Raw genomic sequence first — 27458 nt, 5'->3', positions numbered from 1 at the left:
ACTGACAGGGATTTCCATGAAATAAAGTGACTTTTATGCCCCCAGACATGCTTCCCCTGCTGTCCCAGTGTCATTCCAGAGTGTTGGTATCATTTCCTGGGGTGTCTTAGTGGACTTGGTGACCCTCCAGACACGAATTTGGGTTTCCCCCTTAACGAGTATATGTTCCCCATAGACTATAATGGGGTTCGAAACCCATTCGAACACTCGAACAGTGAGCGGCTGTTCGAATCGAATTTCGAACCTCGAACATTTTAGTGTTCGCTCATCTCTAGTTATTAGCCATTGTGCATACCCCCTGAGACTGTGCAGAGTACCCCCTGGGGTACAGGGACCACAAGTTGAGATCCACTGGCCTACACTTAGAATAAACCATAAGCATCTGACTAAATGAGAATTGAACTGCAGTACTGTTGTCTGGCTACTATACAGAGCATGGAGTCAACTGTTGTATATACCAGGGACACCAGAAGCGACCTCATACAGCTGACTGTTGTCGTCCCCCAACTAGATATTTATAGTCCTGGACAAGCCCTTTAAGTTTGTACAACTTGAATAGGAACCATACTGCAGTTACTTGAAGCAGCTTCCAGCACCTGTGGATATCCTGCACATTAGTATGAAATTTTTACTTGGGACCATAAAACCCCTTTAGGCCAGGGCCCCACATGGTGTTTTACAACTCCTGCAAAGTGGATGGGATCCTCTCAAATCCCATCCCCACATTGCAAAAAGATACGCACAGCAGAAATGATCCGATTTCCAAAAACATTGCATTTTTAGAAATCACAGCATGTCAATTATACCTATAGAAAAGCCGGCAGTTTCCCTATGGAAGCAGAAAGTCCACAGTGGAAAACTGTGCTATGGGAAAAACCGTGATGCATTTCCGCCATGGATTTTCCTGCAGTGCTTTCTTGCTGCAGCCCGCTACGTGTTGGGTATTAACCTTAAGCCAAAATTTTGTGTGACATTTAAGCCTTTTCCCACAAATATACTGTCTACCAATAAGTATTTGGACACCCAGTAAAGTTCTGCGGAGGTGGAGTTATGGTCTGGGGGTGTTTGTCCTGGTATGGACCCTTGGTCCCAGTGCATGGTAAACTCAACGCCGACGCCTAATGCACTATTTTAGATAACAGTGTGCTTCCTACAGTATGGCGGTTCCATGGTTCGGACCAATGTTACTTCCAGGATGACATCGCCAGCTGTCATATAGCGAGGTCTACCATGGCTTGGTACAGTGACAATCAGGTTAACCGACTGGACTGACCTGCCCAGAGCCCAGACTTGAACCTTATCGAGCACCTCTGGGACAAGTTGGATCGCCAAACTAAGGGGTGCAGCAGCCGTCCAAAATCGGTGAAAGAACTTACCTGTCTTCTCCAAGCCGAATGGAATAAAATCCCACTAGCCATCATACAAGGATTTGTGGAAAGCCCCGGAGGGCTGAGGCTGTAATTACTGCTCGTGCTGCTCGGACCACAGGTGTCCAAATACTTATAGGTAGACAGTGTATACACCCGCTTTTTGTAGGTGTCAATTTAATGTTATCTAAAACTAGATGCACCAAACTGTGCCACATTTGGTGCATTTTATGCTAAAGTAGCATTGTAACCACAATAGTAAATCTGCTCCACTGTGCCCACAACAGGGTAAGTGCATGAATTTCCCACAACTGTACCAGCAACATACCTATATTGCATCTATGAGATCTGCTGGAACTATACCATGGATACTTGCACATATATGTATCTATTAGGGCAGTGAGTTTTCTATTTATTTGCCGTCCGTATCTTTTTTACATTGTGTCTGTGTCATTCATAAACAAGGCACAGTGTTCTGCAGTCAGTGCTTGGTCCCCACCAGCAAACAATCAGTCTCCTGGTAACCGAGCGCACACACCAATCCCTGCTTCACCCTGACATTCCTCAATGAAAGGATATAGCAAGTTGTATTGTGGAGGTGACAAGGCAGCACACGTGGTCACTACTGTGCACGTACCAGCCCGGGCACCCTGCTCCGTCACAACTACTCTGGTGTTAGGGGTACAGTCCTCCCCAGCTGCCTCCTTTCTCCAAGATGAGGTGAGACTTTAAGGGATGTCATTTACTTAATTCTATTTATTTCCATGCTCAGGACCCTCATCTAAGTGGAGAGTGCCTACCTTGTGCCTCTCTTTGGAGGACCTAATATGTGGATTCATTACATGTGCAGCCTAATGATTTTAAAGGGGATTGTGTAATGCTTCATTTCTCCTGTGGTGGCACTGTAGAGAAACGGTGCACTTACTCCTGATACCCTCACAGATCACAGTGGGACCTCTGGTGACAGGTGCATGTGGATGGACCCCTCTGACAAGACGAAAGTGTTTATATAGTTATACTGACATGCGAAGGGGGAAGAAAACACCATTATTTTCTGATACAGAACAAAATAATGAAACTAGATCACAATCTATTTTTCTGTCCGCATGTTCTGTGCGGACACTGTGCGGAGACCACACGACCCCCATTATACTCTATGTAATAGTGCAACCAGAGGTTATTTTATATAGATTTGGTCTTTCAGCATTCTGCACAATTTTAGGTGGAGCAATTTGAGATCCAGGTTACCCTTAGTTCACTTCTGCGTTTGATAATCCGTTCGGGGAGTCCGTATGGGGACCCCCCAAATGGACTACTGAATGCACTGGCAACCAGTGTGCAGTGAAAGCACACGGACCCCATAGACTATAATGGGGTCCGTGTGCTTTCCGCGCGCTGCCCGCAGGAATCATGCGGACATGAAAGTAGATCACGATCTACTTTTCTGTCTGCATGTTCTGTGTGGACACTGCACGGAGAGCACACGGCCCCCATTATACTCTATGGGGTCCATGTGCTTTCACTGCACACTGGTTGCCAATGCGTTTGGTATTCCATTCAGGGGGGTCCCCATGCACACTACCCGAACGGATTACCAAACGCAGATGTGAACGAGGCCTTACTAGATGGTTACATAGAAAGTGATGGAAAAATGAAAAGTGTTTGGAACAACCTCTCTGCCGAGATCTTACAAAAACTGTGTACAAGTGTATCTAGAAGACTTGATGGAAGGCAAAGGGCTGCCAAGTCAAATATTGATAGGATTAGAGGTCTCTTTTGGTCATTCACTTTACTTTGTTAATTGACAAAAATAAACTATTAACACTTCTATTTGTGAAAGCATTCTTCCTGCAGCATTTAGCCCCCCCATCCTGCCTAAAACTTTGGCACAGCACTCTATTCTTATTTCACAAATAAAGCATATGCAGTAATAATATGTATGTATATGCCATACATGTCTGAGATAGGACTACTGCTTTAGGCCCATGCACATGACTTTAGCTGTTTTCTATATATGATCCTGTATTCCTGTTTATGGTCTCATGCAGACAGCTTCTTGTCTGGACCATAGAAACCATCCCCAATATATGAAGCTCCTGTTCATGTTTGCTGCACAAGCTGACCAATTCAAGTCTACGGGATCGTACAATAATTTTTTTTTTTTTTTTTTGCTGTTCCATGATTACAGATGATGTGGATGCGATATTGACATGATCTGTGGGTTTGCGGACAGTAGAAAGCACATGATCATGGGGCCCTAAAGTGTACCCCCAATTATAAAAGAACTATCATAAATGAATAACACAAGTGAATATAATAGACTTTGTAATATATTTTAATAAAGAAAAATGCTTCTTTCTCTATATATCAGACTGCTCTCCTCCCCTCTCATTTTGTTCATTTTTGTAAAATTTGTTGCCATTGTTTTTTTCAGATTCAGCCAGATTATTGACATGGTCAGTATTATCACTGTATACTTGCAGTGAGCCATTGTGTTGCAGTAGTTATCCGTCATAGTCGTCTGTTGTTGTCATTGTACACATTGATCAAGTAACTTGTTAGCATCCAGTAATGTTATGAGTTACTGTTTGTTGGCAGGCTGGCCCACATATCACGCATTGTCTGGCCCAGGTCCAACTCCATTGATATGTTTGTTATTTGCCTCCATGGCAGCTTAATAACCCTGCCTATACATTCTGCTTGGTAAGAGTTCTGGATCCTTTTAGGCCAGAGCAACATGGCGACATTTGTTGCGAGACTTAAAATCTCACCAAAGTTGTGTAACAAAATAAAACAAGAAATTGCTGGCTCTCTCGAAATTGCAACAAAATCGCAACATAGCTGTGACATCACGTCACATTTAATGCAATTTTTAATCATGTGACTAATGTTGCTGTGTGTCTTTAGCCTTCTATGTTACGTTTTGACAAAGTGCTAAGCCAGTCGTTTCCTGTAGCACTGGCGCAGTTGGGGGTTATTGTGTTTGATAAGTTGCTCCCTATGTTTAAGCTGTCAACATTGTAGTTATGGAGAATCCCTTTAAATGAATGGGCTCTATGTAACACAAATAATGGACCCTGCATGCAGGGTTCCTCTATCCGCTTGAGAAGTCGGACATCTTCTCTTGCGGACAGGGAAGGACGGGCACGGAGTGCAAAAGAACGCACCCGATGCCCATTCAAGTGAATGACAGGTGTCACGGACACATCTAGTGTCCGCTCCTAGTGACAGATTTTGAGCGGACACTAGGAGCGGACACTACATGTCGGACACCGACGGTAGTGTGAACGCTCCATAAATGGAGTACTAGATGGAGTAGAGAGGATGTGAGATAGAGTTTAGTGGGCTGTGATATGTATGGGGTGCAGCTATTTCAAATAGGGACCCTGGTTGTAATAACACAAGTAACACAGTGGTTGTAGCTCCAGTGGGTCACTAAATTGGATTGACGTTGAGCTACTCCTGAGGACGTTATCTAAGTGGTTCTTTGGTTTTCACCTTTTATCCCATATATGTGGTTCTGTACTTCATTGCCACCAGGTCAGTACCTCTAGGAGTAGTCCCAGTATTTGTGACAGCAAGTTAAAAGACAGTGGTGCATGACACTCAAGGGTCAGACATAGAGGTGCTCAAAAGACAACTGAGGTCAGGTCAGGCAGAGTATGTGAAATATGTTATATCAGGCAGTAATCAGGGCAGGTAGCACAAGGTCAAAATGAAAAAAAGGCAGAGGTCAGGAGGCACTGGTATGGAGTCAGGTAATCAGGCAGAGGTCAGGAGGAACAGGTATGGAGTCAGGTAATGAGGCAGAGGTCAGGAAATACAGGTATGAAGTCAAGTAATCAGGCAGAGGTCAGGAGGCACAGGTATGGAGTCAGGTAATCAGGCAGAGGTCAGGAGGCACAGGTATGGAGTCAGGTAATGAGGCAGAGGTCAGGAGGCACAGGTATGGAGTCAGGTAATCAGGCAGAGGTCAGGAGGAACAGATATGGAGTCAGGTAATCAGGCAGAGGTCAGGAGGCACAGGTATGGAGTCAGGTAATCAGGCAGAGGTCAGGAGGCAATGGTATGGAGTGAGGCGGCACAGGTATGGAGTCAGGTATTCAGGCAGAGGTCAGGAGACACAGATATGGAGTCAGGTAATCAGGCAGAGGTCAGGAAACGCAGGTATGAAGTCAAGTAATCAGGCAGAGGTCAGGAGGCACAGGTATGGAGTCAGGTAATGAGGCAGAGGTCAGGAGGCACAGGTATGGTGTCAGGTAATCAGGCAGAGGTCAGGAAACACAGGTATGAAGTCAAGTAATCAGGCAGAGGTCAGGAGGCACAGGTATGAAGTCAGGTAATCAGGCAGAGGTCAGGAAACACAGGTATGAAGTCAGGTAATCAGGCAGAGGTCAGGAAACACAGGTATGAAGTCAGGTAATCAGGCAGAGGTCAGGAGGCAATGGTATGGAGTGAGGCGGCACAGGCATGGAGTCAGGTATTCAGGCAGAGGTCAGGAGACACAGATATGGAGTCAGGTAATCAGGCAGAGGTCAGGAAACACAGGTATGGAGTCAGGTATTCAGGCAGAGGTCAGGAGGCACAGGTATGGAGTCAGGTATTCAGACAGAGGTCAGGCGGCACAGGTATGGAGTGAAGCGGCACAGGTATGGAGTCAGGTAATCAGGCAGAAGTCAAACATGTGAGGTCAGAGTATACACTTAGCATATTCACCTTCACAGAAACTTCCAAGTTATAAACCTTTTATGTTCATGGACCCTTCAATAAGGGAAGATTCCTTAAAACATAACTAAAGTTTTGGACCTTTGATTTTTTGGCAGTATACGTCTCATTAATATATTTTGTAATATACTTTATTAACACCTATTGGTTCGTTTCTGTGAAATCCTGCATGTCTTTATGCTTTCCCTTGTTTCTGTATTCAGAGCTGTACCCTGCCTTCACTCGGTGTACAGGTGTACAGGAAACTTAGAGCAGCGGTCACTTCAAACAAATATATCTCCAGAATTATAAAACCTAGAAAAAAGCTTTGCCTTTCATACAGCACCAAGATTACAGTTCTATCTGTGTTATTTCCAGAGATATCACCAGTTGGCACTGGCATATTGATATGCAGCTAAGGCAACGGCTGGTGATATCTGTTCTTCTGTTTCCATCTCTTATTCTGTTCCTTCATAGGAGTTGAAGAACAGAAAGACAACAACGGATCCCAAGGGACCCTATTGTCTATAATGGTTTCTGTTAGGTATCTCTATGTTTTTGCTGTCATTTTGATAATGTGATTTTAGAAGGACTCTGTGCTGAAGGCTCCAAACTGAGTCTCTGATGCATATGTGAATATATGAATATACCCTTAAGTGGATAACTACTGCATTATACAGTATATATATATATCTGTCATAGGATGAGAGCAACGGACATTAAGGGACTGATGCAGACAGTGTCCCCTTGGTGTGGTGTCCCTCTGTAGTGCGGAAGCCATTAGTTTTCTGACAGAAGACGTGTATACAGGACTTTTGTTTTTGTTACCAAAATAAACTAAAATAACAGGAAAAAAAAAGCGTCCGCCATGTTTTTCTCATTAGAGTCCATGGGAATGGATGCAGACGGACAGGGCTTTCCTACGTGGACCTCACTCTAGTATCATTAAAATCTATTGCTTGCAGTCTATGATGGATAAGAGCAACAGGCATTTATGTTAGTGTGACTATTCGTGTACATAAGTGTACAATTCCTAGACTACATGGGATGGTATATATAGGAGGTCTCAGGTTCATATCTCAAGTAGAGTCAAAAGTCAGGGATTAACCCTTGATATCATACAAGAAAGCATTCTATAGCCTCCGATTGAATTACAGCTCATATCTACATCCTGGATACTAGAAGCCACAAAGTCGTTGACTCTGCAAGTCTCCATAACATTAATCCGTACTAATAGTGTGCGGAGAGGTGACAGGTACACAACAAACTTCACAATGTGACTGCTAATGGAGACAATATGCCTCTTATTCCTTCCCCTCTTGTTAAAGCTTATAGTGCTCTGGTCTCCGACATGAGTGACAACCACAGAGAAATCACTGGTCATAAATGTCATAGACTGTAACTCTGCATTGCTTTGCACATCCATTCTTCACTATGGTGCCATCCCTATGGGAGCTCTAATGGCAGCCATTAGAGGCTTTCACTGTACATTGCAAAATTTCCACACACTATGTCTGAGTACTGCTGCACTCCTTATCCTGAGCTTCCCGGCTGCTGAATAGAATGCAAGAACTACTGTTAAGACTGACATTGCATTGGGAAAAGTACAGAAGGAAATGTTCAAATAAAAATAGAGCAATGCAAATGTATATGTTATTCAGGGCATCTGGAAAGCTGGATGATAACCAGTATGGACACTGAGGTAGCTGCTACCCAGGTAGTCATGTACTGTACTGTATGTAACCTCTGGAGGATATATATTATAATTACAAGGCAGAAGTTTGGAAACACCTTTTTATTCCATGCTTTTACTTGTTTTGTTGTTATTTTCTGCATTATAGAAATCAATGCAGAAAATAACATTTCAAGGTTATGATAAGACTTACTGGACCCGTCTTTAAAGCAAAGTAAACCTTGGTGACTAGCATTACCATAACCCCTGAAAGAAAAACCAGAAATATGGACTATGTGGGGTAGGCCACAGATTTATTTACACCAATTTATAAACAAAACCAGACAACCAAAACATTCCTTGCCCACCCTTATCAACTTACTCTTCTTCCTGGATGCCCTGCTGTAACACGGCGGGCTCATAGGAGCGCCATTTTCTATATTTCCAGGATATGGACTCCCGCCATGCTGTGACAACAAATCCCTGTAAAACAAAGAAAAAACAGCCAAGACCAAGAAACACCAGTCCATAAACCAATGAAAACCAGAAGGGCAGGGTGCGCGGGTGTTCCTCTCCCCAGCACGGCAGAAGGTTAGCACCAACACCTACGTGCCCCCTATTCATGGACCCATTTAACTCCTTCTCCTCCTTATAGCCACGTCACCATCTTTTAAAAATAAGACAGCCCCTTAGCCAATAAGTCCAAAGCCCTCCCCTTATACAGTCCAAGGCTCTCTACTATGAAGGGACACATATGGAATGAAGTAGGAAACAAGAAAGTGTTAAACAAACCAGAAGTTTTATATTTTAGATTCGTCAAAGAAGTCCCTTATAGCTTTGATGACAGCTTTGCTCACACTTGTCAGTATCTCAATCAGCTTCATGATGGAGTCATTTGGAATGGTTTTCCAATAGGCGTTCCCAGAGACATTAGAATTTCTTGCACAATACAATTGATGGCCTCAATCACATTATGAATAGAGATGAGCGAACACTAAAATGTTCGAGGTTCGAAATTCGATTCGAACAGCCGCTCACTGTTCGAGTGTTCGAATGGGTTTCGAACCCCATTATAGTCTATGGGGAACATAAACTCGTTAAGGGGGAAACCCAAATTCGTGTCTGGAGGGTCACCAAGTCCACTATGACACCCCAGGAAATGATACCAACACCCTGGAATGACACTGGGACAGCAGGGGAAGCATGTCTGGGGGCATAAAAGTCACTTTATTTCATGGAAATCCCTGTCAGTTTGCGATTTTCGCAAGCTAACTTTTCCCCATAGAAATGCATTGGCCAGTGCTGATTGGCCAGAGTACGGAACTCGACCAATCAGCGCTGGCTCTGCTGGAGGAGGCGGAGTCTAAGATCGCTCCACACCAGTCTCCATTCAGGTCCGACCTTAGCCCGATGAAGAGCCAGAGCCAGCGCTGATTGGCCGAATTCCGTACTCTGGCCAATCAGCACTGGCTAATGCATTCTATTAGCCCGATGAAGTAGAGCTGAATGTGTGTGCTAAGCACACACATTCAGCACTGCTTCATCACGCCAATACAATGCATTAGCCAGTGCTGATTGGCCAGAGTACGGAATTCGGCCAATCAGCGCTGGCTCTGCTGGAGGAGGCGGAGTCTAAGGTCGGACCTGAATGGAGACTGGTGTGGAGCGATCTTAGACTCCGCCTCCTCCAGCAGAGCCAGCGCTGATTGGTCGAGTTCTGTACTCTGGCCAATCAGCGCTGGCCAATGCATTCTATTAGCCCGATGAAGTAGAGCTGAATGTGTGTGCTTAGCACACACATTCAGCTCTACTTCATCGGGCTAATAGAATACATTGGCCAATCAGCGCTGGCCAATGCATTCTATTAGCTTGATGAAGCAGAGTGTGCACAAGGGTTCAAGCGCACCCTCGGCTCTGATGTAGCAGAGCTGAGGGTGCACAAGGGTTCAAGTGCACCCTCGGCTCTCCTACATCAGAGCCGAGGGTGCGCTTGAACCCTTGTGCAGCCTCGGCTCTGCTACATCAGAGCCGAGGGTGCGCTTTAACCCTTGTGCACACTCTGCTTCATCAAGCTAATAGAATGCATTGGCCAGCACTGATTGGCCAGAGTACGGAATTCGGCCAATCAGCGCTGGCCAATGCATCCCTATGGGAAAAAGTTTATCTCACAAAAATCACAATTACACACCCGATAGAGCCCCAAAAAGTTATTTTTAATAACATTCCCCCCTAAATAAAGGTTATCCCTAGCTATCCCTGCCTGTACAGCTATCCCTGTCTCATAGTCACAAAGTTCACATTCTCATATGACCCGGATTTGAAATCCACTATTCGTCTAAAATGGAGGTCACCTGATTTCGGCAGCCAATGACTTTTTCCAATTTTTTTCAATGCCCCCGGTGTCGTAGTTCCTGTCCCACCTCCCCTGCGCTGTTATTGGTGCAAAAAAGGTGCCAGGGAAGGTGGGAGGGGAATCGAATTTTGGCGCACTTTACCACGCGGTGTTCGATTCGATTCGAACATGGCGAACACCCTGATATCCGATCGAACATGTGTTCGATAGAACACTGTTCGCTCATCTCTAATTATGAAGGGAAAAAATTCCACAAGTTAACTCTTCACAAGACATACCTGTTAACTGAAAACCATTCCAGATGACTACCTCATGAAGCTGATTTAAGAGAATGCCAAGAGTGTGTAAAGCAGAAAGGGGCTAGTATGAAAAATCTAAAACATATTCTTTTTTTTTACTACTTCATTCTATATCTGTCCCTTTATAGTTTTCATATCCTCAAAATCAATCTACCATGAAGAAAATAAAACACAAAAACAAGAAAAACCATGGGATGAAAATTGTTACTGGTACTCTACAGCAAAGGTCAAGACTTTAGGGTGACACCCTCTATTGGAATTTTCATAGTAAGGTGTCCATCTTACCACTCAGCTTTCTTAAAACGAGATCTAACTTCTCAGGTGACCTAGTCCAGGTTTGCAGGTCATAGATACCACACTTACATGAGCTTTGCAGGTTTAATTAGCAGAGAACGTCACTAATTCCAGGTTGCACATTCATTAATATGTATCCAAGGAAACATCCCAGTACAAAAGCTTGTACAATCTCACCTACAGACTTATAACTACATGTTGGAGGAACCTTGCAGCTTCTTACACATCCTATATACTCTACTGCGATTCCTTTATTTTATTTTAATAAATGGAGAATTCTGTTTCTCAGATTGCGTTGAAATGGTATCAAGTTCAAAAGAAGACATGAAAGAAAATCCTGCGATGAAGATGGGAAGTTATCATGAGCTGCAGTGGACGGGAACTCGCAGACCTCATACAGCCGTATGGAGGATCCCGAAATCCGATGGACGCAGGGACAATTACAGCAAGTCAGCCCAGGAGCACAGTCATACCAACGAAATCCAAGTAATGTATACAGGGGTGTGATGTGTATGACCTCCAGTCCTAATATTAAAGGGCTTCTGTCACCAAGCACAAAATGCTAAATACCAGACATCATTTGACTACCGCTGTGCTGCTGTATATTTTGGGGTCATATCTGTTTGAACAGGGGAGCGAATTAATAAAAAAAAAGTCAAAATAAGACCCAGAGGCCGCCAAATGATGTATGGCATTTAGTATTTTGTATGTGGTGACAACATACAGCGCTGTCATTCCATAACTGTAGACATTCTTGGCTTTGGCTCAAAAAACAAAATCTAATGTGAACAAGCCATTAAAGAGGACCAATACATGTGCAATATTGAAGCGCAGTATAATACTGTATATAGTTTTGTTGGATAAGATTCCAGTGTAACTTGTACTTTTTCATTTTAATTTCAGTGGATGCTAAGCTTAGGAGTCCAGGGGGCGGTCCTATTTATTAATGTTTAAGTTACCTTTAAATAACATTGGTTGACCATTCCCAGCAGTGTGTATTTCCTTGCAGTCTCCTACATTTTCGGCATCCTCCAATGAAAGCTTTAGTTCCTCTCGAGTTATTGACTTGCACACATCTAATGGAACATCACATGGATCCTGTAAACTTAGCAACTCTGCTTTCTTCCCAGGTAACTGATGTATTTTTATCTATCTATCTATCTATCTATCTATCTATCTATCTATCTATCTATCTATCCATCCATGTATTATCTATCTATCTATCTATATGTCCATCCACGTATTATCTATCTATCTATCTATCTATCTATCTATCTATCTCCTATCTATCTATCTATCTATCTATCTATCCATCCATGTATTATCTATCTATCTATCTATCTATCTATCCATCCATCCATGTATTATCTATCTATCTATCTATCTATCTATCTATCTATCTATCTATCTACACAGCATATGTATGTTACACCATATCCTTACAAGTTTTCCATGTTATGTTATTTAGACAGAAAACTTCCTCACATCCATAACTCTTCTGAGCTGTCCAAGAGTAACACGTCCATAGACGGCTCCCCAGTAAATCTACATTACTGCGGGAATCCAACCATTCAAACCTACCTGACGTCTGTAGAGATTAAGACTCCATGGTACATAAGTGTTCTCAATGAGAAGGTAAAAGTGTAAAGCATCTATCTATCTATCTATCTATCTATCTATCTATCTATCTATCTATCTATCTATCTATCTATCTCTTTATTCATGCATTGCTCTATCCATCTCTCCACCCATCCCTCTAGCCACCAATCCTATATCTATCTCTAAATCTATCTTTCCATTCATCTATGTGTCCATTTGTTTATCCATTTTATTCATCTGATATTAATACTCTGTACCCTTTGTCTATACGCCTTAGCTAACATGTGCTGTAAATGCGACCTATAGAACATACCATGCATGCAATGCAATTTCCTAGTTTTCGCAGTCAGAGAGGGACACGGAGGTCACATTCCTGCTGATTGGACACTAATGGGTTAAATGAGAAGAGAGCAGAGTCAGTCCGGGTACATTTCTATGGAGCCTGGTCGGCTCTGTGACTACATGATAACTATAGTTGTCAGAAATGACTACAGATACAAACACAAAGACAGAAGACTTTTCATCATTAAGATTTATCATGCTTTTCTATAAGAACATCTATGTCTTTAGGAGCGTTGTCTTCTGAGACTGGGAGAAGAGATAAACCGGCTTTCCAGATATGAAGCAGAATGCAAGAGGAAAGATCAGATCATCTCCAATCTGAGGAATGAAGTATTACAGATCCAAAATGATCTCCATCAATCTTCTTACTCACTGACCAGGAGAGAAGAGGTGAGTAATAGGGAACTCTTCAGCCCCATTCAAGAGGTTGTCCAGAATTAGAAAAACATGCATCCTCCTACAAATGGCCAGAATGTTCTACAGGTTGTGTCTATATTGTAAGTTAGCCCCATTCACTTTAATGACTGTATCCTTTAGGAAAATGTATCTAAGCCAAGTACCTACTACTAAAATAAATGACATCATAATCCCCCCAAGGTGGTGCATGTGACACAGGTTGGGAATCTAGGTCGTATATAATCCCAGCTCTGCTGAATTCCAATGATGATTATTCAGTTGGCTTTAGCCCTCCAGATGGACACATGCAGCCAATAACACCAAGTACTGTATGCTCTTCCTGCTGACAATCGATGTTTTTGTATCAATAGGACAAGTCTTCTATAGACCAGTCGGATCACCTAAGCTCACACACAGAAAATGAACTTCCCGTCTTCGAAGAATACCCCGTAGCTGTAACAGAGAAAAAATCAGGATCAAGTCATAGGGATCTGACAACAAGTTTGGAAAGGAGCGAATCTGCTGTATCTCTGGCAGAGAGTTTGTCTGAGAAACAGGGAAAAAGCCAAATTATACCAATGGAAACAGAGGTGACAAGTCCTATATGTAATGTGGCACCAGTATAATGATAGTACATGTCAACCATTGTATCATTTACATATACTAAAAATGGAGTCACTTTGTAAGTAGATCACATTGCTTAGTTAGTACTGATCTGAGCCTGTCTCATTCTTCACAACTGCATTCACAAGTCTTTAGGCTTCAGAGCTGGAATCTTCCATTATTCCCTTCTGGTTTAACCACTTGTACTGGGCCAATTTCTGGTTCAGGACCAGACACATTTTATGGTTTTTTTTTTGTATGTGCTGTTTTGAGGGCTATAAAAAAAATTATTATTCGGGTAATTCAACTAATTTCTGTGTCTTTTTTCAGTGACACATAAGGCTTTATATTTATATTATTTTTATTTTTGCATGTTTTAAATTTTTTTTATTTAGCCCCAGTTGCAGGAGGAATACAGACTCCTGCCCATAACTACAGAGCTGATCTGGGTCCTGGAGGACTCCTCTGATCCCAGAGACCAGGAACAGCGATTGGGAAGGCAGGGACAGTAATAAACCATCCCTGCCTTCTCATGTGTAGTTACAGCTGACTCCCTGTTTCTGCAGCTGCACAATTTCGAGAAGCTGTTTAAAACTGTAAGGATGTATGTTACGTCCTTGAAGAACAAGACAACCACTCTCTGGATGTATATATCCAAAGGGTGGTCAGGAAGTGGTTAAAAAGTAACTGTTGTTTCAGATTTATTTTTGTTTTTTGCAACTGAACAGTTCATGCGAATTCAAGAAACTTTGTAATATATATTATCAGCGGAACATCCTCCTATCTCTGGTTATTAGCTCCTCTCCTGCCTGGCAAACTGCTCAGCTCCCAGATAGATCTGTCTTCACTGTGAAGATGGGTTTAGCTCACTCACAGATCAGATTACATTGTGGTCTATGGGAAGTTGAGTGAGAGCAGAAGGAGAAGTCCTCCTCTTCTTGCCCCCTCCTCCTCCCTCCATAGGATTGTATGTACTGCAGCCTGTCTTCCGTGAAGATGGATTTTCTTCCACTAAACTGAGTAGTTTACCAGGCAGGAGAAGGCTGATAACAAGAGATAGGAGCATCTTCCTCTGATAAGTTATGTAACAAAGCTTCTTATATTCACCTGAATTGTTCATCTAAAAAAAGTATTTGAAACAATACTTACCCTTTAAGTGTTATTTTTACAATATAAACTTAAGTAAGTGCATTATAGGAGCTCTGCAGGATGTTGTCTGACAAAGAACTTGTTGACTGTTTCCAATAACAACCAGGAAATGTCATGTTCAATTTCATTCAGATTTTAACTGATGACACCACATCAGAAAATAGAAAAGGATCCCCTATAACTGGAAAAGAAGATGAAGAAGCATCTCATGTATTCATAGAGCAACCTGATGACAAAGGTCAACTCATTCAAAAACTAAAGGAGGACATAGAGACCATAAGGAAGGACTATAAGATGTCAAAAGGTAACAACCTGTCTGTAATAATTCCACCTATAATATAAAACTAAATGTTTTTCCATATTTCCAATTCTGATAGTCTTAGACTGAGATCACCACCATTATATTGTTCATTATCAAGATGGGTGTGATCGGGGATTCTAGTCCCATAAAATATACTGATTTCTTCGAAAAACAGCACCATATCATGAAAAGCTCAAGGACATACACCATCTGATAGATACTATCACCATGAGCAGTTTGGTGTTTTATTTAGCCAAATCAGTTCAACCATTCCTAAGATATAAGCCCTGTTGGTGTGAATGCAACTTAGGGTATAGTAGCTAGAGACTGGTAGCACTGCCTGACATACAGAGACTCCACCCCTACAAAAAACAATAGTGTTACCGCCCACTTGGCTAGTATACTAAACAGGGCTTTTATCTTTGGAATGGCTGAATAGATTTGACTAAATAAAACACCAGAATTCTCAGATTGGCAGCGCTTATCAGATGATCTAGGTCATTGTAAGACCTGGTGACAAATCCTCTTTAAAAAAAATTCTGGCCCTGGCATTTTGAATGTTTTTAGCTTCCGACAATGCATTATACATTTTCTCCTTGCCTTATACTGTATAGTGTATTATCTTTATTTTAGGAGTCATTTCTTCCCTGCAGAAAGCAGTTTCATCTCAAGAGTCCAAACTTAGAAAATCTGTCTCTGAGAAAGAAGCTTTACAGCAGGAACTGAAGGAGAGAGAGATTCAGATACAGGCCATGTCCAAAAAGGTACAGACAGGGGTCAAACATCAGAGGTCACAGTAGACCTGATCAGGTTGTCATCAGCTTGAGACCTGCACGACTACAGGTCACGTGATTGCTGGATACAGTCACTCCACCATTGTTATCCAGATAATACCAACCATTATCTCGAATTATCTGCACTGGTTCTACCAGTTTGGTGGCTAAGAAGATACTTCATTTATCTTTTGTGTATTCTGTATTGCAATATACATTCAGCATTTACTGTACAATAGCGTGACATTGGTGACAGGCATGTCCCATATTTACGTCACCCTAGAATGCCCCATTTTGTGGTCATAGGCATTATCTGATGCAGTGTAGATGACAATTCAGCATCATACATCAGAAACCGATGGCACATTACAACCACAAACCTGTCTTTTGTCACAATGCTGGCCATAGACACCTAAAAAAACATGGTTTCCCACTATAGTGTCTGATCCCCAGGATACTGCAGATCTTAATACCCCATTAGAGAAATTTGAGGCCCGGTTCACATCTGCGTTCGGGTTTCCGTTCAGGGATTCCGCTTAGGGACCCCTGGAATGGAAACCTATCCGTATGAAAAAAGCGGTTATCGAAGGAAACCCGCGGACCCCATAAACTATAATAGGGTCCGTGTGGTTTCTGCACAAAAAAATGTGGAGACAAAAGTGCTGCTTGCACTCATATTTAATGCGGATAGGGGAACGGAATGGCTCGAACGCAGATGTGAACCAGGCCTGAGCTAAAGGACTGTCCGGCAATGTAGAATATGGAATAAAATTAAGAAATTCACACTTAAATTTTCCACTGGCTACAACACGGCTGCTCTGGTGGCCCGCACTGGTCCTGCAGTCAATCATGTAATGTCCCTACATGGAATTGTCACCACAGACACCAGTGATGGGTGGTATACTCATCTGGCATGGACCCCCCAAACTCTCACAGACAAGGTATAAGCATTAAAACCTTTGTTCTTACAGCGGCTTATTAATGTCTCTTCTCATTCTTATTTAAGTTTTCAAGTTTGCGAGAAGAAAGAAAACATGAAGAATTGATGATGTCCTTAGAGAAGGAAAACTGCAGTTTTAGAGAGGTATCATGAATAACGTGCAGGCAATGCTTCCCAACTAACGTTCATGGGCTATAAGCTTCCTCTATTCCATCACAATGATTAGGATGATTTTTACCTTCTATTTTCAAGAGATCCTTCATGTTCATTGATGGAGCATACAAATGATAAAGCCCAGTAATGTAGAGTGTCCGCAATCCCCAGTTATTACAATATTTCATAAATCTAGGGTAGATGATATAATTCATGACGCTGATGAACATTGAAGGTAGGAACAGCCTCTGTGAAAACTTAAAGGGAGTGTCCAGTCAAGAGCCAAAATTGATAAGTACGTCAGACCCTATAGGGGCGGAAAACATGTTCTTTACTTATCAGATATTTTTTTTGGGGGGGGTGCTTCTTAGCCCAAGTATATTAGATCAGAGCTGTGATCTATGACTACAGTTTACTTACTGTGCCTACAGGCAGTCTTAGGTAGTCTGAGACACGCCCCCTGTCTTATTATAGGTTCAGGCTGCTGATCTCTCCCTCCCCCTGCAGCTCTGAGTCCTCTGGTTGGCTACCATGTATAAATACAAGTCTATGACAGGATAACCAGAAGATCAGTGCATGGAAGGCAGATTTTCATTGCAGCTAGCGTAGACTGATATTATAAATGACTTTCACAAGAGGGGAGTCTGGGGGTCACTTTAATATCACAACATCGCCACCTAGTGCTGAACATATGTGACGTTGCAGATGATGTGCGAACTGAAATCTGAGGTGATGAAGAGGAGCGGGATGATTGCAGAATTAAAGAATGAAGTTCACAGACTGCAAAAGGAGATAAGCAAATATCAGACAGAGGCGAGGAAGCAGGAGGAGGAGAGGAGTCAGATCCAGAGCAAGGCTGAAGACTTGGCATCTTCTGAGCAACACCTTAAAGTGGCTTTGGAGACATTACAGACCAGGGTAAAAGTCATCATCTATCATTTTACTAGGCAGAATTTTAGAGACATGAAACTTACCGGTGCGGATTAAATTCACTTCCACAACTTAGAAGAAATATCGGAAGCAGGTGCCTTGGAGATGTTATGTTCTTACTTATGTTTCCATCATTCAGCAATTTGCATGATCTGAAATGTAGCGCCTACAACTACAGTCACAACATTTGGCATAGATTTAAAGGGGTTGTCCAGGAATTGTCCATTGATGGATTGTGGGTATTATTGTGTGCATAGGTAGTTGTGCAGGTTACTGCAACTTACATTTATACCACAAGGTGGAGCTGTAGACCTGTTCTTGTTACTTGAGGCAGGCTGGCTATGTTTCTGCTATTGTAACTTCTTACAAGTTAAAAATATACCGGGATATATATGTGATCAGATGATAAGTTATATTGATATATGTTGTATAACAGTTATGTTAGTTTAAAGGGATCCTGTCACATGAAAAATGCTGAATATCCTGTAAGCAGCATGTTATAGAGCAGGACTGATATATACAGCAGATATCTGTCATTTACTCATTAAGATCTCAGCTCTATCTATGCTGAGACGTCAAGGACGAGGAGCTATCAGTGACTGACAACCTCCCGTCTATGACTGTACATACAGAGATAGCTGTCAGTCATTAAGAGCACTGCCTATGTGACATCTCAATATAGAAAGAGCAGAGATTCAATAGATAAATGAGAAGTTATGCTGAATCTTTCCCCCCAAATCTGCTCAGCTCCTCTTGCTCTGTAATATATAGGGTGACATAGTTCACATTGCATTATACCTATCATCTCATGTTTGCTTTTTAGTTTGAAAGAGTGCGCGGTAAGATAATACAGGCGGCATACACAGCCCCGGGATTTAAGGGTCCCCAGGTGGAAATCTCAGATCATGACATCCTGGAAACCATGCAGGTAAGAGGGTTCTGCGTGTGGGATTCGAAAGGTGCGCTCACACGGAGTAAAGTGGCGCTGATTCTGCCACGATAACTCGCAGCAGAATCAGCGCTGATAAAAAGACTCCCATTGACTCCGTGCGGAAGTCGGAACCCATTGAACTCAATGGGAGTCTTTTTAGCAGTGCTTATTCTGCTGCCAGTTATCATGGCAGAATCAGTGCCACTTAAGGGTCCATTCACACGGAGGAAAATGGTGAGGAATTTGGTGTGGAATTTCAGCGCTGAAAAAAACGCCTGCCATTGCAAGCAGAAAAAGGAACCCATTGAAGTCAATGGGAGGCTTTTTTTTCAGTGCTGAAATTTCACACCAAATTCCTCACCATTTTCCTCCGTATGAACTATAATGGGGTCTGCTGGGTTTTTATACTGAAACTGACAGAAAGAAAAGTCATCTAACGGAGACACCGATGCAGGTGTGAACCTAGCCTTAACTAACTCTATTCTAGACATTACATAGAGCGGCTATTAGATTACATTGTGCATAAAGCGGTTATTTGGTTATTGTAGTGGTAGAAATATGCTATTCATAACTGCAATGAAAAACTGGAATGATTCTTACCCCTGACAAAGTGATTTATACTGAGAACAGATATAAGACAAGATGAGAGGCCGAGCGTCAGTATATGTACAAGGTGAGAAGCTGAGCTCTGTCAGGGTAAGGCTGTATTCACATGAGAGTGATTTATGGCCGGGTCACGGCTGTGTTTTTTATCAGATGTCACATGGCATCATTAAATTCAATGTCAGTGAATGTGGGCTAAAAATATAGGTCATGTTCTATTTTTGTCCATTTTAATGTATGAGGGATTTGTGAAAACAGGGCCCCTTGTGTGCAAGATGACCATGAAAAGTAAACAGTTTTCACGCCGTTTTGCACCTCAGTTGTATGAATGTAGCTGTAATCTGGTACTGGTAAGACAGTAAGTCCTATATGTAATAGTGCCACAAATGCAATCCTGACCAAGGGTCTAATGACCTAACCTTAGAACATCATACAACTGTTAGGCCGGGTTCACATGAGGTTTTTTGGTCCGGATTTTGACGCCGAATCTGTGTCAAAATCCGGCTCAAAACCGCCTCCCATTGAATTCAATGGGAGCCGGTCATTTCCTTTTTCCACGAGTGGTTTGGCTTGCAGTAAAAAGAAGCAACATGCCCTTTCTTCAGGCAGATTCCGCGGCAGATTCAGCCTCGCGACACTCCTTCCCAACTAAGCCCATTGATTTGGGCCTAATCCGGAGTGGAATGCCGCGACTGGATGCCTGTGCACTGTATGCACTGCACCGGCATCCAGTCGGGGCTAGACGATTTTAGGACTGGATTCTTAGGCGGCCTCCACCTCAAATTCCCCTCCAAAAAACCCCATGTGAACCCAGCCTTAGACGCTTTTCACACAGCGGAAAACAAACAGGAATTCCAGTTCATTTTCTGGCCGTTAGCTCCCCACGGTGCAATGTCACTCTGATTAGGCACAGATGAATGGGTGGGGAGTCTGGAGCCGCCGACTCCACAGCTAAATCAACCGTAGTATCCGCAGCAAGTGGGACACTTATTTTCTCAGCGTCTTTCTGCAATCAAATCAAACAAGCTTTATTGGCACGTCAGTATAGATATTTGGCATTGCCAAAGCCAGTAAAGTGGCCGGGGGGAGAGTTGGGGTTGTGGGGGAGAGTGGTGGGTATGGGGGGGGGGGGGGTGATTTGGGGTATAACAGTCCGTGGGGTCTCATCTTTCTCTTAGTTGGTGACAGCTGGACACGTATTGGGCAGCGATCTCCACAGTGGCCTCTTCTTCTCCCAGTAGGATGTAGAGTTTCCTCTTCTCATCTGCAGATATGAATTCTGGGATGTGGGCAGAGAGTCTTTGGAAGTAGACGGCCCTCACAGCTGTCTCTGACTCCCATTGAAAACAATGGGAGGCAGAATCTGGGAAGAATTTGGTGCTGATTTGAGGGCCTCAAATTTCTGTGTGTAAATACTACCAAAAGGGGCATTCACACAGAGTAAAGTGGCGCTGATTCTGCCACGATAACTTGCAGCAGAATCAGCGCTGATAAAAAGCCTCCCATTGATTTCAATGTGTTACACGCATTAAATGGAACCCATTAAAGTCAATGGGAGTCTTTTTATCAGCGCTGATTCTGCCGCGAGTTATCATGGCAGAATCAGCGCCACTTTACTCTGTGTGAATCCCCTCTTAGACCTGCAGTCAGGGCAGGATTTGCAGCTGAAATATGGATGCATTATAGCGGTGTCAATTAACCCTTACAGTCTACTTTATCATACTCTATAGCACAACATTATCAGACTAAGGACTACTGTAAAGTGCACATAGGTGTACGATTTTGACCGACCCTTCAGTATAACTCCCTGTCCCCCACATACACACATTAATCTCAAGATGCCTATGGTGGGGGGAAAAATCTCAGATTTTTTGGAGGAGGCTCATAAACTTCTAGTGCACAATAGTCCTAAGGAGATTTTCACTGCAATGCCGGTAACCATTGTACACATGGAGATGTGAAGTAATATGTCTGCTTTGTTATATTAGTGGCCATTGGTAATATAAAGCTGCTGACAGGTGTCTCTCAGGAGGTGACTACCAAGAATGTGAAGTATTTATCCTCATCATGGTTCGGGTATAGAGCCAGTCCTGTAACAGGACACATGAATGGCTCACCTTTCCTAGGTCTTATAATCTCGGACATGTAAAGCCCAACACTCGCCCTATATTCATAGAACAAACCATAGAACATGTCCTAGGTATTATATACCATAACACAGGCAAGGTTTTGGCCATCGGAGCCATTTCCAGCCATAATATGGACCACAGTCTTATTTGCCTTTGTTTGACCAGGGTTGTAACTTGCGGACTGTGGCATATACTAAATGTCACTTGTCAATTATATATGGCTGAGCAGTGATCGGAATATTATCCTCCAATGAATCAAGGCCTAGCAACGAAACTGTACCTGTTACCTTTACAACAGATGTTGGAGGTGGCAAGTGGACATTGGTTTATATTCAGTCTGTAACTAGTCTTGTAACAATTGGATAGAGGACACGGCCTGTTGGGGGACAATGGCTTCTTTAGCTTCTTCCCTAGAAAGAACCAGTTTTAACCAAATGATTTGTAGGAACTTCAATGGGGCTTTCTTTGAATTTTTGACACCGTAAGTTGTTAGTGGGTCAAAACCTGAAGGTCAGCAGAATTCTGGACTCAAACTACATGAGATGTAATGAAGAAAAAGGATTCTTAAAGCTGGGGCCCCACATTGCGAAAACACTGTGTTTTACACTACCTGCAAAGTGGATGGGATTCTGGCTAATCCCATTCCATCCTTTATTTGTACAGAGGCGGTAAATGCGCACCCACCGTGGAGAGGATTTCCATGGAGTGCTGCACTTTAGCTTGAAGTGTTGGCTTGTTTTATCTATATTTTTGAAAGTCATGTAATATACATTCCAGATTTATCTGCAAAATACTTCCAAGGGTTAAGTGTCTTGCTATACAGTAGTGTTATATTAGTATATTACCGTAGTATTATAAAAGATTACTTCCACATGGGGACGATATAGATGCTGGTATTACCGCGATGTATGGCAATGCCGTCTCACTCTTGTATACACATTACTGCATCTCTTCTGTTTTTTATCTTTTGTAGAAAATAATTACAGATCGGTCGGATTTTCACCAACAACTAAAACAGAAAGGAGTGAAGGTCCCTCCACTTTATATATCAGACACCTCTTCTGTTGTCAAGCATACATCATCTCCTTCAAGGAAGAAAGCCTCATAAGAGTGACGCCATCTCCAGACTATGCTCATGTGCTCCACACAAGCTACTTTAAGTGTCCTGAATAAAGTCATGACTTGTATATAATCCTGTATAACATGATTTATATTAGGTTATCTGTACACAAATGTCTGCATGTGCCAGGGCCGTGGTGAAATCAAACAGACAGAACATGGATGATATTCGCGTGCCGCCTCTAACCCATTGATTTTCTTCAGTAAACCCGTAACCTGTCCTGAGTTTTGCCCCAGACTTACTGCCCCATACACGGACCTGTGATCATACAGAGGTGTGTGTATGGCGCCATATAAGATAATAGGTCACTTCGATATTCGTGAAAGCATGGCTAGCACACTGACAAAGCACACGGTCGTGTGCATGGAGTGTTAGGCCTAGACCAGAGTAGAGTGGACGCCAAAGTTAAAACTCAACATCTGACGTAGGTGTTTTTTCCTATCATGAGTCGCATTACCAGGACAGAAAGGCCTGACACCTGTTGTAGTTCCTTATCTAGGCTGGACAGAAGGGTCCCATGATTCTTTGGCCTTTTCTCCTCTCACTTCTTTGGTTAAATAACATAAAATGGTTGCTTTTTTTTCAACAGCAGTGCCACACTTGTCCACAGGTAATGTGTAGTATTACAGCTCAGCCCCACGTACTATAATAAAGATGAGCTGCAGTACCGCTCATGGACAGGTGGCGCACTGTTTTTAGAATCCTGTACGACCCTTATTGAAAGAGCAGACCCCATATAAGTCCACACAAGCCATACAATGTAGGCACACTATTGCTAAGGATCCCACTGCTTTTTATAGCTTGCCCCTTTTGATCATCCTACCATTTGTGAACGAGAGTCCTCTACAGAATAAATGTATGTTGTGTATTTATTCATGGGTCAAATGTCATGTAAAATGGTATCATATCTATTATACATTTACATTCTTTAAATGGTTGGTAAAGTTACAAGCTATTGTGTTCTTTATGGTTATGTATGGTTGTGTCATGTTGTGTTTTGTTGCACATATACGACTACTCCCCTCATCATTTGTACAGTCCCCATGCTTGAACAATGCTGAATTATCACTCAGACACATTATAACTATCTACTATCTCCGGAGCCGCATCCCATTGATGGAGATTCCCACTGGAACATCTGCCAAAAACGGTTGTACAGAAGATGGAAGACAATATGAAGCGCTCTTTCAAGTGCCTGACAACTCCCCTCTAAACCATTGACAAGACCCTGACACTTATATCTTACATTATGGCTTTATGGTAGAGTTCAGTCGGAGCTGTGTGAACCCTGCAGTGAGTTCCTATGATGGTGGCCGCATGTAAATATGTTTCCCATGTAACCCTTTGGCTGTGTGAAGGGCTCTCTGAATCTCATAGACTTTTTAGGTTAAACAAAGTTACATTATGGGACCATTCTCCAGCCTAAAACCACCTCCATTAATCCATGTACATCCCAGATCATCAAACACAGGTAATACATTTCACATTCAGGACATGTTACTCTCCAACATGAGCACCATGTCTCAAAGGTAAGGAGGGCATCAGACAAATCCGAGACACGATGGTGCAGATTCATTAACATCTTCAGGACTGGTGTGAGATGTACAGTCCTATGAAAAAGTTTGGGCACCCCTATTAATCTTAATCATTTTTAGTTCTAAATATTTTGGTGTTTGCAGCAGCCATTTCAGTCTGATATATCTAATAACTGATGGACACAGTAATATTTCAGGATTGAAATGAGGTTTAGCATGGTGGAACCTCCACCAAATTTTACAGTGGGTAGCAAGTGTTTTTCTTGGAATGCTGTTTTTTTTTTTTTTGGACGCCATGCATAACGCCTTTTTGTATGACCAAACAACTCAATCTTTGTTTCATCAGTCCACAGGACCTTCTTCCAAAATGAAGCTGGCTTGTCCAAATGTGCTTTTGCATAGCTCAGGCGACTCTGTTTGTGGCGTGCTTGCAGAAACGGCTTCTTTCTCATCACTCTCCCATACAGCTTCTCCTTGTGCAAAGTGCGCTGTATTGTTGACCGATGCACAGTGACACCATCTGCAGCAAGATGATGCTGCAGCTCTTTGGAGGTGGTCTGTGGATTGTCCTTGACTGTTCTCACCATTCTTCTTCTCTGCCTTTCTGATATTTTTCTTGGCCTGCCACTTCTGGGCTTAACAAGAACTGTCCCTGTGGTCTTCCATTTCCTTACTATGTTCCTCACAGTGGAAACTTACAGATTAAATCTCTGAGATAACTTTTTGTATTCTTCCCCTGAACAACTATGTTGAACAATCTTTGTTTTCAGATCATTTGAGAGCGGGCTGTCCATGCTCGGCGACCATCAAACTTAACTGAACTTGAATTGTTTTGTAAAGAGGAATGGTCCAAAATACCTTCATCCAGGATCTGATTAAAAGCTACAGGAAGCGACTAGAGGCAAAAGGAGGATCTACTAAATATTAATGTCACTTTTCTGTTGAGGTGCCCATACTTTTGCACCGGTCAAATTTTGGTTTAATGCATATTGCACATTTTCTGTTAGTACAATAAACCTCATTTCAATCCTGAAATATTACTGTGTCCATCAGTTATTAGATATATCAGACTGAAATGGCTGCTGCAAACACCAAAATATTTAGAACTAAAAATGATTAAGATTAATAGGGGTGCCCAAACTTTTTCATAGGACTGTACTAAGTTTATTATGGCCGTGGCATTTTACAGTCACTGCAAAGTGAATGGGATACTAGAGAATCCTATCCACACATTTCAGAAAAATACGGGCAGCCGAAACGCTGTGACTTCTAAAATCAGTTCAGTTTTGGAAATCGCAGCATGTCAATTATACCTACGGAAACGCCAGTGGTTTCCTATAAGTATAATCAGTGCATAAATTGGGCCGGAATGTTCTGCGTCATAATTACAAACTATCTTTCAGCTTTCCAGTATAAAGAAATCAAAGCCTCAATAATCTGAACCGAAATGCGGAACATAAAAAAACACTGTTACTTACCTCTCCTGGCTCTAGAAGGCTTCAGGCCTACTTGGTGATGTCCCAGACATCACGAGGGCCATGGCTTGTGTCCTTATGCGTCACGACCCAAGCCCCTGCTCAAGCGATGTCCCGTACATCATTGAAGATGGCTGACATCTGCAGGGAGTGCACTAGAGATAGGGAGAGGTAAGTAACAGTATTTTTTACTTTTGTATCCTCCCCTTGGTCTCCGATTATTTTACTCTGAGGTCTAAAAAGACCCAGAGAATAATAATTGTTCATGGTTGTCCACAACAGGGTATAATACTATGTGGAGGGGCCACTATGGGTCGTAATACTGTGTGCAGGTGCTACTATGGGGCATAATACTGTGTGCAGGTGCCACTATGCGGAATAATAGTGTGTGCAGGGGCCACTATGGGGCATAATACTGTGTGCAGGAGCCACTATGGGGCATAATAGTGTGTGCAGTGGCCACTATGAGGTAAATTAGTGTGTACTGGGGCCACTATGGAGCATAATACTGTGTGCAGTGGCCACTATGGGGTAAATTAGTGTGTGCTGGGGCCACTATGGAGCATAATACTGTGTGCAGGGGCCACTATGGGGCATAACACTGAGCGCAGGAGCCACTATGGGGCATAATACTGTGTGCAGGGGCCACTATGGGGCATAATACTGTGTGCAGGGGCCACAATGGGGCATAATACTGTGTGCAGGGGCCACTATGGGACATAATACTGTGTGCAGGGGCCACTATGGGGCATAATACTGTGTGCAGGGGCCACTATGTGGTATAATACTGTGTGCAGGGGCCACTATGGGGCATAATACTGTGGGCAGGGGCCACTATGGGGCATAATAGTGTGTGCAGCGGCCACTATGAGGTAAATTAGTGTGTGCTGGGGCCACTATGGAGCATAATACTGTGTGCAGGGGCCACTATGGGGCATAACACTGAGCGCAGGAGCCACTATGGGGCAGAATACTGTGTGCAGGGGCCAATATGGGACATAATACTGTGCACAGGGGCCACTATGGGGCATAATACTGTGTGCAGGGGCCACTATGAGGCATAATACTATGTGCAGGGTCAGGGTCTTTGGGGGGTTTGGCCATTAATTCAGAGTTCCCCCCCAATTTAATCACTGGGTATAATGGAAGCAGGAATCCACAGAGTAAACCTCTGCGGACTTCCTATGAAAAATGCTTCGAAAAAAACCCTGATGTATTAACAGCATGTTTTTTTTATCTCAGGGCCTTTTTGCTGCAGCCCACTACATGGAGCCTTAGCCTAGGAGGTGCCAGAAACTGAAATGATGCATCTAGTATTCTGGCGTAAGCAATAGTAAATGAGTTGCATTGTGAAGACCTGCTACTTTGCTGCCCATTCCTATATGAATTGGTGGACATAGCAGAAAATTGGAAATGTGGTGCAAACACATCATGCAGCAAATATTACATTTTTATGCTAGAAAACTGGGCCATAGTTCTGGGGATCCTATTAGACATTGAGATAATGGATTTGGTAAATTGAGGAATGTCTCACAAGTGTAAGTGTTAAAGAAAATAACACTTTGTAATATTGCCAAAAGAGGGAGCAAGCCTATAAATAGTGGAGTATCAGGTGCTGGTGAGGAATGCCGTGGGATGAGGGAAGGAATACTTAGTGTTTTATAAGGAGATGTCGAGGAATGTGGTGACGATCTTCCGCTGGTGAAGCTGCTTTAATGTACATTGGGTAATACTGGACATTGACATAAGATCTATATTGTAACTTAGGCCCCTTGGATTTCTTTTATACA

General features: G+C 42.7%; 1 protein-coding gene across 1 annotated transcript; it reads left to right on the top strand.

The window, feature by feature from the left end:
• Positions 1 to 10989: 10989 nt before the first annotated feature.
• On the top strand, positions 10990 to 22646 carry CCDC27 (coiled-coil domain containing 27). Its single transcript, XM_075278498.1, has 11 exons — positions 10990 to 11175; positions 11699 to 11819; positions 12158 to 12324; positions 12859 to 13024; positions 13414 to 13616; positions 14911 to 15082; positions 15713 to 15843; positions 16859 to 16936; positions 17651 to 17863; positions 18699 to 18803; positions 22512 to 22646. The coding sequence occupies exons 1-11, from the start codon at positions 10990 to 10992 to the stop codon at positions 22644 to 22646; spliced, it is 1677 nt and encodes a 558-aa protein (XP_075134599.1).
• The last annotated feature ends 4812 nt before the right edge of the window (positions 22647 to 27458 follow it).

The sequence above is a fragment of the Leptodactylus fuscus genome, chromosome 6 (assembly GCF_031893055.1).
Source record: "Leptodactylus fuscus isolate aLepFus1 chromosome 6, aLepFus1.hap2, whole genome shotgun sequence".
NCBI classification, from domain to species: Eukaryota; Metazoa; Chordata; class Amphibia; order Anura; family Leptodactylidae; genus Leptodactylus; species Leptodactylus fuscus.
Note: the sequence above shows the minus strand (reverse complement) of the source record. Positions and strands in the feature narration are given on the sequence as shown.